We start from the raw sequence: 19032 nt of genomic DNA, 5'->3' as shown, positions 1-19032 counted from the left end.
GATTGTACAGTTCCCATTTTGCTTTTAAAAAAAAAAATATATATATATATGTATATATATATATATATATATATATAATGTTAAAAGGAAATGCAGTATATAAAAATAATACTTGTGATCATCTTTGGGTGATATGCGGCTTAACTTTTTTTTTGAGAAACAGTACGTACAAGCAAGTGGGGGAGGGGAGAGAGAGAGAGAGAGAGAGAGAGAGAGAGAGAGAGAGAGATTGAGAATCTTAAGCAGGCTCCACACTGAGCATGGAGCTCAGCATGGGGCTTGATTCCATGACCCTGAGATCATGACCTGAGCTGAAGTTTAGAGTTGGACGCTTAACCCATTGATCCACCCAGGTGCCCCAATGCTTGATTCTTCTTTGCTTCTTTTTCTGCTTTCCTATAATTTTCAGGATAACAAACATATATTAGCCTTTAATCAAAAAAATAAGAATAAATGTTAATATCAACGAGGCATAACAAACAGACCAGACATTCCAAGTGTTTATCTATTCCCCACGTACGAATAGCTCCCCAGTTCTTCGCGCATTTGGTCTAACACTGCACCTGTATTTATTGCATGTACGTGTGAGTGCACATATGTGTGATGGGGCCTCTCAGCCACGTACAATACAGCAGCAAGATGGTACAGGGGTCTGTAGTTCAATGGCAGGACTAGAGATGGTTCAGGATAGATTTGTGGTATAAGGCTAATTCTAATTTTACTCAAGTTATTTTTTAAAGATACAAATATGTTCTATCCAAATCCTTTTTCAAATTTCAGTTGTTTAAAAAATTACTGATAACTGTGCCCCCCCCCCAAAGAATGTATCAATACCAAGCTCTAAGATTTCACTTAGAAGCTTCTTGAAAGAATGGACCTCTATTTCATAGGCCCTTCATTTAGCTATTTAAGGTTTGAATCAAAACAACAACTGAGTGCCAGGTGACCATGATGCATATGAGACTTTGTCAAAGTCATGCAAATGTTTACATCCCCCCTACTACTCCTAGGCATGCATTCGCTTGTTCGTTCATTCACTCATTCATTCATAAACATGCGTCTGCTTCAGCACAGAAATTGCAAAGAGGACCAAGAGACAGTGCTCCCACTCCCTTCTACTCCCCCACCAGTAAGAAGCTCCTTACAGACTGATGGGGCAGAAAGACACATAAGCAGGCTATTGTGAGATTACATAGAAGGTCACGATCACCAGCATCCTCCCATTGTACATTCTTTTATAATATAAATGCCTTTGGAAAGGAGAAGTTTTCTAGATAGGTATTGGCTTTCTTCCTGAGTATGAGAGACAGGGCTGTAAGACACTGATGGACAGGAAACAGAAAAGTGGCTTAAGACAAATTCACCTGCTTCCTATGTTGCCAAGGGGCAGGCTTGGGAATGGCTTTCTCCTCTAAGAGGCATTCATAATGGTGAATGTGACACTGAACCCAGAAGCAGTGGCTCCAGGGGATCTGTGTTGGTGGAGAGGATGTACCATGGGCTGGCGTGTTATTTGTATGTAGTGGAAATCTTTGTATCTCCAGAGAGTCATTGGAAGACCCAAGGATGAGGCTTTCAGTTTAAATAGGATTCTTGTAATTGTAAGAAGGGATTTTTTCAATCATATTTTATGTCTTTGGAAAATGGTAGTTGTTATATAAGGTATCTCAATAGAATGCTCTTCAGCTTGGCAGTGATGTAAGTTCATGTTTGGCTTTTTAGAACTATGTCTGAGGGGAAAAAGGTGGAAAAAAAATTCCCTGATTCCTAATGGCCATTTTTAGAAGTTACCATGAAACTTGAAGACTTCTTTTTGGGGGGCTGGGGAAGGGCAGGTTACAAGGGAAACAGACTCAGTCTTAGGGAGTTTTTTCAAAATACCCATACCTGGGCACCACGCTGGACTTGAGTGAATCACAATCCTGAGTGGATAGGGTCTCCTTGGGGGCCCAGCAGGGAGCCTTTGAGAGAGTTTCTCCAGGAACCTAATTGATGCCACCCATTCACTGCTGAGAACAGTTGCTCTGGACGTTCTGGATGGTGACTGATAGTCCACAGGAAATAAGCTGTCGATTGGAAAGAAAATGTTACACTCAAAGACCAGGAGCAGAACATTTGGTCAAGTGGAAGATGAGGACCTCGTGACGAGCAGCTCGTTGATTTATCTGACACATATTCACGGAGGACTGAGTATGGGCCAGGCGCCGTGTTAGGCTCTCTCTGCAGGTGCAAGGAAGACCAAGAGAGCCTCAGTCCCGGTCGTCCCAGAGCTCACTGTCGCAGGAAGAGTGGCGCCAGGAGATGGAGTGGCTGCTGTGCTGTGCCACCTGCTCGCCCTGCGAACGAGGGACTCTGTTGCCGGGGCGGTGCTGTCACTCAGGCCGCAGATGGGCTCTCCTCCAGAATTGCCTGAGCTGGAAAGCCCGCTCCGCCCCGGCACCCTGCCCTCCCGGGGGCGGCCTGCCTCCAGTGGCCCAGCCGTGGGAGCGTCAGGAGACCAGACCACTCTGCAGGGTCACCCAGGTTGGGAGCTTCCTCGGGGGTCCACCCAGGGACTGGCTGGAACCGTGTCACAGCTGCGAAAGGAGAAAAGACCAGGCATTCATAACCGGAGCCGGCCCGGCGCTCACAGCTGGGCCACGTTATTCTCCTGTTGGACATAAACAACTTCACAGACTAAAATCGAACAAGATGATGCAAGCCCTCTCCAGAGTTTCACTTAAGCATAAAGATGGTCACTGTGCCACTCAAACGGTAACAGATTTTCCCGTCACCCCTTCTTGGCTGGAATGAGTGGCTGCTACTCGATTACCAGTTACAACCTTGTCCTCATCCTCCTCTTCCCTCGCCAGGGGTAAAATTTATGGAGACACCCATCAGAGACAGGCTGCCATTTTGTTTTCTAGATTGCACTGGCAGCGTCCAATCTAGGGAGGACCTTCGGTCTTCTCCCACCCCACCTACCTGAAGCCCAAATGCTACCTGAGCTTCTTTCTAACACTCGTACTGAGGGGCCTGTGGTTCCCCACAGTGTGCGTCTCACTCTCTGCAGTGAGTGATGGACTCGATCTGTGGAACTTCAGGTATGTTCCTGGTGGACTTCAGCTGAAGAGAATTGACACAGCCCAACCTCTCGTTGGCCAGCTCGTTTCTCTCCCTTCTTTTCTCATGGGGCCTGAGCCCAAGGGCATTCCCTCCAATACAGATCTTCATCTCAGAGTCTCCATCACAGGGAAACCTACCCAGGGACAAGAAATAACCCCTGACCCTGAGAAGGAAGTGTCGGAGCCAGGGGGACCCATAGAAGAGTGCCAGGGTCTGCAAGGCAGGCAAGCTTCTTGCGGTCCAGATCAGTGAAACCTGAAGATTGAGTAGTGAGTGAGTGCCATGATGGGGCAGTGGGGGCAGGAGAGGCTTAGAAATGATCTGGAGGCCGCAAGGAGCCCAACGAAAGGTTCTGGCTGGGACGCTGGCAGGTGGGAATGGGAGGGAAAGGTGGGGACTAGGTCAGGAGGCACCTCACAAGCCCTAGGAAAGAGTTGGATCTGATTCAACCAATTTTGACCAACGGAAGGATTGAAGTAGGGGAGTAACAGAATATTGAATATTGGTATTGGTATTGAATATTGGTTCAATATTGGTATTGAACCATTTCACATCAAACAAAAGATCATGGCATCTTTACATTAAGGACTAGGATAATGGTAACTCAGCACAAAATGACGGGTTCTTCAGAAGTCTTAAAAATACATTTGACTTTTTCTCTACCCGAGTGCAAGTGTATTATTTGTGAATGATACTGTGAAACCTACCAATAGATCTGCAAGTGGGTTTGACCGTCAGAAGCAGTGACCACGTCGGCACTGAGGAGGAGGAATGGTCTTTTGGCATCACACCATTGCACCGGCACAGACACGCCATCCTGCCAGGCTCTGGGAGACGGCATGATCAAAAGACCTTCCCAACTTCAGGGCCATTATAATCCAGCTGGGGGCACACAGTGTGTACATGGGAAAGGGAAGAAAAGCAAAGAACGCAAGAGTGTTCAAATGACTGGAGGGGCCAAGACAGGGCTTCCTGTGCAAAGGTAGACTTGAGACCATAATTGGAAGCAAAGATATGTGGTGGCCCCATCTGTAGACACGGGCATAAAGAATAGCACATGACAAACATCCACTGTGGCACCTTCCCGTGATGGGTTTTAATGTTCTGTAGCCAAATCATGTTTGAAAATTTATATGTAATGTTAGTTCCCCTTCCCCCACATACACTCATAGCATTTATGATAATAAACATGAAGTCTAAAGGCAGATGAATTACATATACTGTCTTGCAAATGTATCTTTGCCACTCCTGCTTTTAACATGCCTGGAATACTCTTCAGGCCACTCTGTCCTTACATTCATTAAAGGTCCAGCTTAAATCCTGATTGTAAGAATCTGTCTGCCAGGGTTACCTGGGTGGCTCAGTTGGTTAGGCATCCATCTTTTGACTTTGGCTTGGGTCATGATCTCATGGTTCATGGGTTCGAGCCCCACATTGGGCTCCTCGAACCTGCTTGGGATTCTCCTTCTCTCCCTTTCTCTCTACCCTACCCCCACTTGTGCTCTCTCCCTCTCTCTCTCTTTCCCTCTCTCTCTCTCTCCCAAAATAAACAAACTTGAAAACAAAAAAAAGAACCCGTCTGCCAGAATAGTACAACAGCAGGGCGCAGTCTCCTCTGAACCTGCACGATAACACGGCACTGGGTTTGTACCTTGTCCACTGTGTGTGGTTTTCGTGGGTCTCATGGAATCGTAATCCTCACAGATGCCATTGTGAGGGGAGAAGGCAGAATCTGTCCCCATTTTTCTAGCAGACCATAATGCTGGACCTCAGAGGTCAGATGAGTGAAGCCGGCTGCCGAACCCCACAGCTGGTGAGCAGGAGGGGTGGTTCTGGGACCCGGAGCTGCTCCGGGTGGGTACGCTCTCCCGTGCTATTGCGAACATCGTGCAACCTGGTTGCATTGCTGCTTTTCCAGGTGTAAGGGTGACCTTGGGTTCTGAACCCCCTAGAAGACGGCGATCATGTCTTTCACTTTGTGCTTCTAGAACCCCCTGGGATGCCGTGCCGCCAAGATGAAAGCGATGAACATTTGCTGCTTGAAATACCTGCTGTATCAAAATTGACATTCAAATGATATTACAGTACATGCAGGTATATTTGTGTTTAACCTTTCTTCTGAGTTAGGTTCCTTCCTCAAACGGTGTGTTACTAATTTCTGAATTTAGAGAAGCAGTATTCAGGGCACTACTAAATTTAAACTTCATTCATTCAGCTAGCTTTGCAAAACCCAGTCTATAACAACAAAACAAAAATAGTCTACAACAATGGGCCCTAAATTTGAAAATGCATCCCCTTTAATGGACAGCCTTCGGTAGGGGGTAATATTTTTTAAAGTCTATGACTTACATAGATTTCCTACAAATTATGATACAGCTTAATCAAGCACTACACACATTGACAGTCACTGGATTTCCAGGCACGGTAAGAACGATCTGAAGATTCCCACTTAGGTTCTGAGGAAGAATGAGTTCATTGTGACAAATCATTTGGGAAGAACGTTTAAGTTCTAAAGTAACGAGTAAGGAGAGCAAACCGAGCCGCCAGCTTATAATGGCCACACAGGGTTCCTTTGTCTCCCCTTCAGTATGGCTTCTACTCGGTACCCAAACAACCCTTACCTTTAATCCTAGTTTTTTTCCCCTCTTAACTTTACCTTGTAATGGAGAAATTTTGGATTGCACTTTAGTGAGACCAGGAGAACATTTTCGCTCTGGAAAGCCAGAAGCACATCGAGCTGCAGCTTGCAAAATTAACAAACCTTCTTATAAAGAGAAATCTGCAGTTTAGCACCCGTCCAAGGTGAGGCGGCCAGGAAGGAAGTATTAACACAGATGAGGCCTGCCCTTTTTGAAGGAAAACTGGAACATACAGAGAACTAAAGGGTGTATATTCCTAGAGGCAAGACCTTTAAGCGTGGATCTGGAAGATACTACGCAACACCATGTCTCCTAGTGAGAACTTGACTTTGTGGTCATTCGGTTCACCCTGACCCAAACCACACCCCAGGACAGGGCTCCAGTCCTGGTTTCTGAACCCTGGCGCCCAGAGGAAAACATTGCAAACACTTCTGCTGAAGACACCATCCCCAACACTGCAGGTAAACTAGAGCTTGGGAGACTTTTAGTGTTATGTCAAGCCAGGACAAGACTTTTTTTTTTTTTTTCCCAGCTAACCTGAGTATCTGGAAGTAATAGCAAGTAGTTTGTTAGTAGAACTCCCTGGTCAAGCTTTTAAACTACCCACAGTACAGCTACTAAATGAGTTAGCCATAGCTAGGGACACCGTTGTGGGAAGATAAGGAAAAGGTTATCAAGAAAGCAAAACCAAGGACTTGTTTTAAAAGCGTGTGAGGGGGAAAGGGGAGAGAAATGAGAACATTAAAATGAAAAACTAGCTGTAGTCAAAATCTCACAGATGGCAGAAAGGGAAGGAGCAGGAGATTGGGGGAAGAAATGATAAGAAACAGAAAGAAAAATGTGGCTAAGATCAGGAAAAAACTCAAAATCAAGACAGAGGAAATAAATTTTTCGTTAGACTTCTACAGAAAGTTTGCATAAACAATAGCTGTCTTTAGATTGAAGATACGGCTAAAAGGAAACATATTGTGGACGATGGTCATAAATTCTCCCACCGCTTTGTGCAGAAACACAGCCTTAGAGCCACGGAGACACGAGCAGACTACACGCTCACGGAGCAAGGTCTGTCCTTTCACACACACCAGTGGCTTCCTCTGCCCCGCAGATTCAGTGGCTCTTGACCACCTCTCGTAACTCCTTTCCCGTCTTTGCAGGCACCAAGTAGGAACACCACAGCCCTGGGGTCACAGCCCTGGACCGGAGGGGCGGGCTCCCACAGCGTATTCGATCACCAGAAGGGACAAAAGCCGTCCACTCGGCTTTTCATCTCTTCACAGCTTTTTGACATTTCCAAAGCCACACCTTACTTGCTGGTTTTCTTTTGTGAGAGAGAAGACACACAGGCTGAGCACCACAGCCAGCGAGCACGTTTCCAGAAGGCTGCCTAGGTTCAAGGCAGGCCGGAGCAAAGTGCTCAACGTTTCTGAAATCACGCTGGGCGTGTCACGTGGAGCCCACTGCTGGCACAGCCGAGCCTGCTGAAGCTCTCAGAGCTCTTCATGGCCACTGAGGACAAAAATGACCAGAGGAGGTAGCATAAAAGCGGCATAAATTGTTCAGCTGAGGTCATGGTCGTGGGCAGGAGTCTGAGGTCCTGACGTTAAGACAAAAATTGAGAACACACGGTTGGGAATGATGAATGTCGTGCTGTAAGGAAGGGAAAGAAGCCATATTTTGTCAGGGCCTGGGAGTGGAAAGGGGTGTTCAGAGGAGCCCTTGTGAGAGAGAAGGTATTTGATCTGCACCTTGAGATGTGGTTACGATTTAGATATGCAGAGACCGGAAATGGAGAGAAGGAAGCAGGGGCCTACAAACACGTGGCCTGCCACCACTGAGCCAGCACACCACTTTCCCTCCAAGTACTGACCATGTGACACGAGCAGAAATACACATTAAATATTATTAGTATTGGCTTCTTCCCCCCTGCACCTTAAAATTTTTATAACAGTCCCATCAGACCAAATAAGACCGGTAAGTTTGTGATCGTCCCTGTACTGTCACATTAAGTAAGCCACTTACCTAGGATAAGTGGAGAGAACTTTCCACCTTTTTTTTTTTTTTTTTACTTCCATGTTCATCATCCACAATTACCTAATCAGTTTTGTAAAATTCAGTAGATGAAGTGCTCTCCATGTATACTGCAGTTGAACAATTGAGTAAATAATGTGTTGGGAGCGAGGTTTCTCACTGCTGGAGGAGGGGGTTACAGATAAGCAGGAGGCTACAGTGATCCAGCTAGTAACGGATTAGAGTTGGATACATCAATAGGAACCCACGTTTAGCTTACCAGAGATACAGATGGTTGCAGATGGAAATATTTCTAGACACCCATACACACAGGTTAGCACACACACTTCTATCTCCTTGCTCTGTCAGCTGAGAGGTCCTGGAAATAATGGTTCCCCCGCAGCAGTGGGAATGCCTACTACTAGATCTTGGTTTCTAATACCATCCAGTAAAAGAAACCAGGGCTCCCCGGAGAGGTGGCTGATTCCAAGTCTGGGGCGGTACATACAGAATAAGCCTAGAGCCTTACGGTGCCAGAAAGTTAGGAAGTGCCAGAAAGTTAGAAAGTTAGGAAACCAAGTAAACGATCAACTGCAATAATGGGGGTATGTCAAATGAGCCCACCGAAACAGCAATCAGTAGCATATGGTGGACACATTTGAGTAATAACATAAAGTAGTAATGGGGTGTAGCCCAAAGTATAAAGTAAATATCCATGCATCCATACCGATGGCAATAGATGACTGAAGAAGTAAATTGGGGAAGAAGAGACAAATCTGTACGGAAGAGTCCCAAGCAATCTATTTAGATACTCTGCCCTCAGAGATGGAGTATTTAAGTCCTTGTTCCTTAAGTGTGAGCTGAGTATACTGACTTTCTTCCCAAGAGTACAGTGTGGAAGCTGAAAAGAATAACTTCGCATTGCAGACACCTGATGAACATCACCTCGAGCGAGGTGATCGATGTTAACGTCAACAGTGATAAGTCACATTGATGGTATTTACTCTTGATCCGGTATGAGGAGACTGGCACTTTCCCTCTGTGACCCCCTCATCCCAATCACACACAACTCCATCCTGACCGTGAGAAAAGCAGAGGACATGCCCGAAGTGAGGGACCTTGTGCAAAATTCCTGATCCACACCCTTCACAACTGTCCAGGTCATCAAAAACAGAGGAAGTCTCAGAAACTCAGACCAGAGGAGACCAAAGACACACAGTGACTACATGTAATGTGGTATCCTGGTTGGGCTCCTGGAGCAGAAAAATGACTGTAGGGACAAACTGAGGGAATCTGAATCAAGTACTGCTTTAGTTAACAATAACATCAGTATCGGTTCGTTAATTGCAAGCACTGTACCATATAATGTAAGATGTTAATGGTACGGGACACTGGGTACAGGGTACACAGGAACTCTTTGTATCACTGTCATAGTAATTCTGTAATTCTAAAACTGTTCTAAAATGTTTGCGTTAAAAATGCAGTGGAAGTGTTTTGCTCTCAATAGGCTCTTTACAAAATATTCTGGCTGCTGAAATCTTTAGGGAAGTGAAAGCATTAGTAGATCTCCCAATTAATTGGCTAGAGCAAAAGTCAATTGTAAAAGATAATGTCTATCATACCCATTTGCCTGACTTATGAGGCCAGCTGGTAGCCCCTACTCCACCCAATTTGGTCCCTTTTAAAGACTGAAGGAGACATGGGAGGACACTAACTGTAGAAATGGAATCTTCTGTTTCCAAGGCCATTGCTCTATCCCTGGGAATCCCGGTACCTTCTGCATCTGAATACTGATCTCTTGACATTCAACACAGAAGTCTTACAAACTGCTATCAAATAACATAGGAAGGGAAAAAGGAAAAAAAACCACAAAACCCTGTCATCTCCAATCCGTTTAATATTTGTTAACCTGTCGCATGTCTTGTCAACAGTAACAGACAACAGGAAGCCACACTGGGCAGGAGAGACCACTGATACCTTCACAATCTAGCTGGATGGCGAGTGGGTATGTTACCTTGATGGAAGATAACTGAGACTGAGGTTTTCCATACTAGAAACCACTGACCTATTATTAATTTTTTTTTATATTTACTTATTATTTATTATTGAGACAGAGTAAGACAGAGCATGAGCCTGGGAAGGGAAGACAGAGGAGGAGAAACAGAACCCGAAGCAAGCTCCAGCCTCTGAGCTGTCAGCACAGAGCCCGACGCGGGGTTAGAACCCACCAACTGGGAGATCATGACCTGAGCCGAAGTCGGACGCCCAACCGACTGAGCCACCCAAGTGCCCCTGACCTATTATTAATTTTAAAGAAAGTGATTTTCAGGGGGGGGGGGTTCCACCCTCCCCAATATAGGGTATAGTAAAGAATGGCAGGTGCTGGCTTGAAGCATAGCTATAAAAATGTTCAAAGATAATTTCCCAAGATAATAAATTCTCAACACACATCATTAAAAGGGAGTCACACAGAAGTCAAACTATATCCTCTTGCATGACATCTTTTTTTTTTCATTGCCATTTATAGACTATAACAATACAGAGATCTTTGGTCTAATGCATTATCATCTATCTATCTATCTATGTATCTATCGATCGATCATCTATCTCTCATCTCCGGAAGTTGCCAGTGATTTAGCAGACCTTTGATGAATCAGCTGGTGGCAGATTTCTATCCAAGTGTTGGAGAACCAAAAGCTTTTAGTGCAAAGGTGCGTGGAAGTGAGGTTGAGGGATGACAGAGGCCTGTGGATCCAAGGAGGGTAGGGCAATATAAATACGAAATTTAAAATACTAGTTATCAATTGTCACTACATGCAGATTATGTATGTAACATTATATATTATATACTATAACGCATACATCTTGTATCTATAGTATATTTAGTAGATATTATGTAAATATATATAATTAATATATAGCAAAATTCCAAAATAGAAAAATAATTATATACTTTCATATAAATCATTGAGACCAGGAAGGAGTCCAAACATTAGACAAGAAAGCCTAACTACAAACAAGCAAACAAACAAAAACTCTTGGTTAAACATAGAGAAAAGAGTAACAAAGGAAAATAAACCCAAGGAAACAGGAAAGAAAAACAATGCACGGAGCTTCACAACAAAAGAAGAGAAACAGGGAGACATGGAAGAAGATGACCTCGGAGGAACGTGCTGGGTGGAATTGGGGGCTGCCTAAGAAACCATCCAAAGGGTCACCTGGATAGGCCAAGGCTGGTTTGAAGTCCAGCCTTCACTCCCCGTGAGCCACAGACACCAGCCCCAAAGTCCTGGATCTGAGGAGGGAAGAATTTGCTCTTCATTGAATATCAGCAGTTACTGTCCTGTCCTTGTAATTCCACATTAGCATCTCTGACCTGACCTCTCTTATCTAATGCATTGGATCTGCCTCTTGCTCTTGACGTTGCACTTCTAATGCCATTCTTTTAACAAGGTTCACCAGAAAAGCCCGCTCAGCCTATCTGGAGTGCAGGTGCCTTGATTTTTCTTGGAATTGCTGTCTGGTGCTATGTGGCCTCTAAATATTCATCACACACACTTATTCCATGTGTTACATGATTAACTATTTGCTTTACAGGAGAAGTCTGGAGCCACTGGGCCCAAACAGGGGGAATATCATGAAATCCAAGTATCCCCACAGTAGGGATATGATTTCACAGTTAAATAAATTATTAAAGTCAGGTGAATACCTTCTTTTTATGATTCAGTGGCTCTCGATTTCACAGCTGTAACAGGGCAGGAGGCACGTATTGAGTATCCTGCTTGGCTTTTCTTTATGGAGGGAAAAAAAAATCCCACCACTCTAAACACTTAAAAATAAGTTAAAGCCATACCATTTCCTTTGGAAAGAAAAGATTTTTATGAACTGTGACCATTCTCTCAAAGGAGTCAGAATCCTGCCTTCCATCTTCTGAAGTCACATTTCCTCCATGTGTCTGGTTCACTGGATCGCTCTGAAGGGAACATGCCATCACCTTTATTGTTCCGGTATTGTAAGCTCGTGCTAACTTCGTGCTTGAAGAAGGGGGTGTCTGAATGGAGACAGTTCAAACTATACGCAAACTAAAATAGGACATGTTCTTCAAAGTGGTCACCTTGGGTTCCCCACACTTACCCAAATGGCTCTGTCATCGGAGGTCTGCTTTGGGTAATTGCCTTTACAAGAAAATCAGGCTCAACGTTATAGCTTCCGATTGTTTTTGACTAACACTGCTGTTGCCGGACTTCATCGTTTGCTTGAGGGAGGATTACTTTTGGTTTGAAAAAAAGGGAGTCCTTTCTCCAAGGACAAAGATTTACCACTGTGGACAGTCAAAAGAGTGGTAGATTCTGGAGGAGTTGCAAACTTGTACAAGCGCCTTCCAGGAATATGTGGACAGACGCTGGGTGCTCATGGGGGAGGGGATCACGTTTATTTGGGGACAGAAGTTGTGATTTGAGGGCCGACAAAACAAACCAACCCCACCGCTTTCTGATTTCACAGAAGACGTAATCCTTTGTGTCTCTAAGCCTAACTCTTAAATTTGAATAGCTGGCCAAAAATGTGTCTTTTTCAACATTCCTGGAAAAAGATTCTGATTAGATATTTCTGTGTTCAGTTGTTTTCATTCAAAAGCTCTAATCACTAAGACTGTGCAATAAAAATTTTGCTACGACCTCCTGTTAATTCAGAAGAGCAATAAATTGGTCTCACCTAAAGTATTTTTGCTCAAGTACCAAAAAAATCCACTTAGACATATAACCAAATGTTATTTAATATCTTAAAAAGTAACACAATCCAAAATGGATATTTCACACAACACTACATAAACAACATGAACACAATATTACCATATGGAGGGACTTTCAAATATAGACTTACAAAAATCCCTGTGCTTTTTTTTCCTTTTAAGTTATTATACTAAGCATGACAAGTCAATCATCATTTACAATATGGCACACCGGCACGATAAAAACCATGTTACAAATGTGCTGTCATAAATCAGTAACATTAGGGAAGACATTTCATGAACTGTAATTATTTCATATGAAATACTATACAATATAAACAGAACATCCATCTTGGATGACCTTTACAGCAACCAGAGACCAAGTAATTTAAAGTTTTTTTTTTTTTCAGTGCAAACACATTTTATTCAAGGCAGTCTTGGCTGCAAAACTCCTTTCTAACATACAGTAAATCCCACTTGCACTTCTTAATTCATTTACCCTAATGCAATAGTCACATTCAGTCACTCAGAGAAAGATACCTGCAGAATTATGATCCCTTTAAACTTAATGTTGAAATTTAATTCTCTTCTAGAAAGTAGTATCTATGTCAACTACTCTAAGGACCTTAATTTGTAGCTGTCAATACTTACATGAAGGTGACCCTAGGGCAGCTCTAGTCCTAACCCATCACGTGTGCACAGTACCACACGCTGTTTTGCGCTTCCGTTGTGGAAACCGTGGCGGTGTATCGGTATCTAGGAGGGGGACCGGGAAGGAGGCAGGGAGGCAGGACCTCCGAGGAAAGGCAGGCAAGAAGCTGCTGAGCATGGACTTCATGAATTTTCCGTAACTGCAGAGGACTGACACTGGAGGAGTTCTCAGATCTCAAATTTGGTACCTCTTTTTGGTGGGAGCAAGGAACGGGGTGCCAAGGTCAGCCTTTGGACAGGGAGGCGTAGGCACTGTACGTGGACAGGCCAAGCCTCTAGCCTTAACGTTTGCTTCCAGGCAGGGTGTGTGTGCGTGTGTGCGTATGTGTGTTCACATCTGCAGCCAACAATGAGCAATTAAAGCCCTATAACTGATAATATACAATCATAAGAAAGTTTAGTCCCCCATGAGCCTCGTAGAATTCTCTACCTTGCAAATCAGCAACTGTAAGTCATAGAACAACTGTGAAAACACAGGATTATGTGTTGGAGGAGCAATCACTGGGGGACTCTCTCTCTGGGATGCTGCTAAAAAAGACGCAGAGATTAACTCAATCAGGGACATGCCAATGCCTATTGTCAACACACTGGGAAATTTAATCATGAAAGTTTTCGTATATATAATTTATGAAATGTCTCCTAAATAAAAATCTATGGGAAAATATTAGATGTATCCTTAATACTGTAGAACCTTCTGGGAGAATGACGGAGTGACAGCTGATTGTTTTATCTTACTTGGCAAAGATCAGACTGATCGTAATCTCCTTCCTGCCCGTATTTTATTAACCCAAAGCAAAACAGTGGTTTCCTTGCTTTTGCATTCGTCCTTCCTGTGTCCTGGCTTCCCTGAGCCTAAACACGTGCAGAAGCATGTCTCGAGAACAGAAGAGAAAGAAGAGAATGGGCAGGACAGTACTGGGCGGGGTGGGGGAGGAGGGCGGGGAGGGACAGGAAAAGACGGGATCGCTTCTGCTTGGGGTCTGCTGTCGCCTGACAGCATGCTTCCGGCTGGTTCTGTGCCTGGCCCGTGGCAATGGAGAAGGTCCCCAGCAAGGATCTGATATCTTCTAGTTTGAGAAAACACTTAGAACTAGATCAGCTCCCTCGGAAATCCAGATTCTTACAGGTAGGACTCAATATGTTGTACTGAATTTCTGTTGTGCTAAAAGCACTGTGAAGAGTACTTGATAAAGTTCTAAATTACGATTTCTGTTTCAGCACCTTCCACTGCCAGGAGCACATGTTCCTGAAAGATGGTATTTTAGCACAGGAATTAAAGAAGCCCAAGAGGAAACTGTAAACTAGGGTGTATGTCTGGGATCTGCCTCTGACCGCAATGGCATTGGGTGGATTTTGTAAAATTCCAAACACCCTGAACTTTTTGAATGAAAATGGACAAAAGTGTACAGTTGTATTTGTTTCCTTTGACTTTATTAGCACACATCAGAAAAAACAGCATTGTATTTAGTGATTTCTCATGATGGTCTATCAGTTAGAAAATAGGTCACTGGTAGCTGCCACTGAGTTTTTGGGTAATCTTAAGTCACTCCTTCTGTTTGTCCATTTCAAGTATGGGTGTTACAAACAGGACCTGCTTTGTTAATTGTCAATCTGAATGCTTTGGAAGCACTTTGAGATCCCAAAATGAACGGGCAAAGTCATGATAGTTTGTTGTTGGCTTTTAATCAAGCTCCAAATGCTGCCCATGTTATAAATGGTGAGACTTTTCAAAATAGGTTCACTATTGTATAGTGAGCAAGACGCCTATAATTTAAGTTAAAAACTTTATTTTCAAGTACACTTGGTGGCAATATGTGGTTCGTCCTGGGTAGGGTTTTACAGAGCTGTGCCAACCTAAAAAAAAAAAAAACAAACAAAAAACGCACAATGCTTTGCTTTTCATCAAACAGGGTTTTTTCTTCCCCATGGCGATTGCGATATAATTTAAATTTACATCTTCGAACCACTGGCTGGGCTCTAAGAAAGGGAGACTTGGGAACCGCTGGTGTTCAGATCATCGTTACTTCAGCTTAACTTTCAATTTATGCTTCCTGAACTTGAGCTTCACAACAGCAGAGAAGCAGTAATTTGGTATTTTTATCCTGCTTGGTCCCCATTCAGCTCTTCTGTTAGTTTTCTCTATTTGATGGCACCCCCCCTTTTCATATGCTCATTAAGGTCCCCTGAGATGTGCAAAATATAGAAAATGGAATAGAAATTATTTAGCACACGTGGTGAGTACACAGCACTGCTCTTTTAATTAAAATGAAGTTTGGGCTCGATATGGTAGCGTGTGCGTGAAAGCAGCGAGGCCCAAAGTACTTCAAAGCCGGCACGGTCCACATATCTGGTGTGACTTCTACTGAAAACCTAGAATTCAAATCGGATTCTTTCAGGAGTAGAGAGCTGGCTAAATTATGTGTACCAATCGGCTCTTTGCCAGAGAGAACTCTTGGCAGGAATGGGGTGGGTGGGGTGGGGTGGGGTGGAAAGACAAGAAATTTCAACTTCGTTTCATTCGTAACAAAATCGAGTGTGCTTTTGTGGGATAGAGAGGAGAGACAGGTTTACATCTGAAAGCGAAATAATGCCGTAAAACAAAACCACGGCCATGAAAAAGTCACGAGCCCACACGGGCAGCCACTGACACACACACAGAACGCCATGGCCGAATGTTTACGAAAGTTTTCAACTTTGCTTTTCTGAACAATACACTTGAACACACTGCTGCCGCTTCATCAAATTTATGGAGGTAGTTCTATGTAAAAATAAAAATTACCATAAAGTAATATGCTGTATCATAATAATACATACGTGTGCAAAATGCCGACAGATGGGTTGACCCTTGAAAGTTGAACGCTACGCAGAGATTCAACCAGATTCAGTTTTGTAAACCTTCCAGCTAAGAAACTCTAAGCGAAGACTGGATAAGCAGCCATGTAACACAAAGCTATCAGTGCAGGGGAGGAAACGGGTGCTGGCAACGTTGGTGCGGGCCGAGCGTTTGGTCACTGAGAAGCTCGCCGTTGACCATCTCAGGTCACATCCGTAACATGCTTCCTGCCGCCTCACTCCTCCCCCATCCAAGAATCCTGATTAGATTCAGACGGGGATATTTCCACACGGAATGTCTGCTTCCATCGTACGGTCTTTAAAGCCCATCTTTTCTACACTAATGGCTCCAGGTCTAAGGGAGTTTCTGGTTGTTTTTAAAATCATGTACCCCGTAGCATCAGGCTAATGGTATACACGTTTTATTTGAATAACATCTTCTGTAAACCTATTTCTTGTGAACTATTGATAAAGTCATATTTTAAAGCTTCTCTTAAAGGGTAATGCTTTCCTGTCCACACAGCATTTGATTATAATAATGGCCATTTTCAGAGGATCAACTAGAGGCTGATGTATTGTTTCAATGGTTACGTTATTTATGAACTGATGGTATGATTCAGCGCTTGAGAGCAGGTTTTTTGGGGGAAAAAAAAACCCAAAACGAATTTAGACAGAAGAATTTAGTATCCGTATGGTATACACCTCCCCAAGGGAATAGACTCTGTGTATAGTCTATTAGATACATTATCATTCCTTCCGGACATATTTAAGCCATGAGACAAATAGTTCATTTCTGGGCAATCAGGGCATGCCTTGGAAGAAATAAGGCATGAGACTCAAAGCCAACTGACCTAAGCATTTTAGTGGCATAGGGGCTTACCAAGAAACGTGCTGACGTTTCCCTATAGGCATAAAAAAAAGGAATCTAAGCTGGATGAGTCCAGTTTGACTCAATGCAACTTGCAAATATCTGAAAACGCGTGAGGGAGTATCCATATGTTTCAAGAATCAGTCCAACTATGTGTAGGACTGCGTTCCTTAAACAGATCCCTAGGGATTGAACCTAATACTGAAGCAGAAATGTGTCACACATTTTTATGCCAATTACTGAAGTCCGAGGCGGAAAGACTTTAGATTTATTTTTGGGTATGTATTTTACGGTCTGTGGCTCCAAACATCACGTGCCACTAAACTAAAACGTTTTGCCAGACTTTACTTGTGTCATATGTAACCCTTCTGCAAATACCTGTTCAGTATCTACCATGGTTCTCAATAAAATGGGGGAACGTGGAAGTGTCTCTTCTCTGTAAAGTGGAAGCCCGGTTATTTGTATTCCTTTGCTGCTTAGAGTCTTCTCCATATTCAACATGATGTTGTAAACCAAAGCAAAACGTTAACAAACCATTCTGAAATAAGTTGGGCCAATAACTATACATCCGCCTAAAAACGCCTCCTGAAATTGGTTACAAAGTATCTGTAAACATCACTCTGGCATAGTTCATGTATGCATAATTGTCATTCTGATAGATTTTTGGGGGGAGTACAAGTTCGGATTATACCATACTTGCAGAATGAGCACATCCTGTTGGTAAGTACATGGGCACATGTATAGTTCTAATCAAAAATTACTTTTTAAAGTTTTCTCTATAGATATCTTTCCAGGAATAAAAGGCCTGAAGTTCAACTCTCCCTAAATTTGCTCTTTCCTATAACCACTAAAAATGATCTCCCATAGCCTAATTTAGGCATTCTATTTAAAACTACATAAAATAGATTAATGTCCTTCCATTAGAAAGAATAACATCCCCAGGCCATACTCTTCATTTGTATCACAAAGAACATTTTGCTTTTAAACAAACTAATTATCGTTATCTATTATAGTAAGATAGGATCATCATAAGTATCACAAGGAGGAAATTATCTTCCTTAAATATTTGATTAACACCAGTTAAGAGTCCACATTTCCCTCTTCCATCACTCAGTGCTGTGCCCCAGCCAGGCTGGGGATCCCCTTCCTTCGTCCACTTCAGAATCAAAGGCCTATATTCCTGTTTGTGATTACGGAAGGTTAAAAACTCAGACAAGCATCTGTTACACTTAAAAACAAAATCCTGAAAACAGACACTCCCAGAATTTCGATCACGACCCCTTCTGACACACTTCCACGGGCTCCTGCAAAATCATGTCACGAAAACTCACAGTGAGAAATGACTGGTGCATGAACAATTCACACACAAGGGGCTGGGGTCCCTTCTGGTCAGTCTGACCTTGATCTCCCTCAAGGCGGACCCTCGCATTTGACGTTTTGTGGTGGCTTACGCTTTTTTTGTTTTTGTTTTTTTTTTGTTTTTGTTTTTGGAAGTGTCAAGGATCAGTTCCGTGGCACCCTCTGACCACAGACTGGGAGCAACACGCATCTGTGGCATTTAAAAATGGAATTGGCAACTTCATGACATTGGAATGCATATCACACTTACAGTGTCTAGACTTTCCTATGTGTGCTCAGTTACAAGTAGTGAAGCAAAAGTATACATATCACCCCTACTACTGCTATTCGGTTGCTACAGAGCCATACATGTGAAAAGCAATACTCCGAAATAAAGATTTTTGTTTTTTGCCCTAGCCTACTCAGCGGCACAGTTTAAGTAAACACAAAAACTGCGGTCGAGATGCTCGTCTTTCCCAAGATGTAAACATCAGTCCCAGTGTCGTAAACTTGGCTGTGTCGGAGGAGCCAGGAGATCTGAGGCAGAAACGACAGTCACACACTGGTAACAGAAGCCTGCAAGCAGTTGGAAGGTTTCTGTAATTTCTCAGCTTCGTTCGTCGCGGGGTCCGTACTTGCTCGGAAGCTGAAAGCCGGACCAGCCCCACCGTGCACCGGGCTCAAGGTAACGTTCTGACGACGGTTACTTTCAACAATGCTTGACGTGTTGGAAGCCAGGCTCTCCCGAGTGCTAAAAGAGTAAAAAGGGTTTGTTTTGTTTTGTTTTACACATAAATAATTAC

General features: G+C 43.4%; 1 protein-coding gene across 3 annotated transcripts in view; it reads right to left on the bottom strand.

Moving 5' to 3' along the window:
• Nucleotides 1-12655: 12655 nt before the first annotated feature.
• STOX2 (storkhead box 2) overlaps nt 12656-19032 on the bottom strand; it is a 115664-nt gene continuing 109287 nt past the window's right edge. For all 3 annotated transcript variants that reach the window (XM_047856629.1, XM_047856630.1, XM_047856631.1), the window contains one exon: nt 12656-18980. In XM_047856629.1, the coding sequence (XP_047712585.1) occupies nt 18785-18980 (196 nt within the window). In that variant the 3' untranslated portion in view covers nt 12656-18784. The remainder of the gene's footprint in view (nt 18981-19032) is intronic.

Source organism: Prionailurus viverrinus, chromosome B1, assembly GCF_022837055.1.
Source record: "Prionailurus viverrinus isolate Anna chromosome B1, UM_Priviv_1.0, whole genome shotgun sequence".
NCBI classification, from domain to species: Eukaryota; Metazoa; Chordata; class Mammalia; order Carnivora; family Felidae; genus Prionailurus; species Prionailurus viverrinus.
Note: the sequence above shows the minus strand (reverse complement) of the source record. Positions and strands in the feature narration are given on the sequence as shown.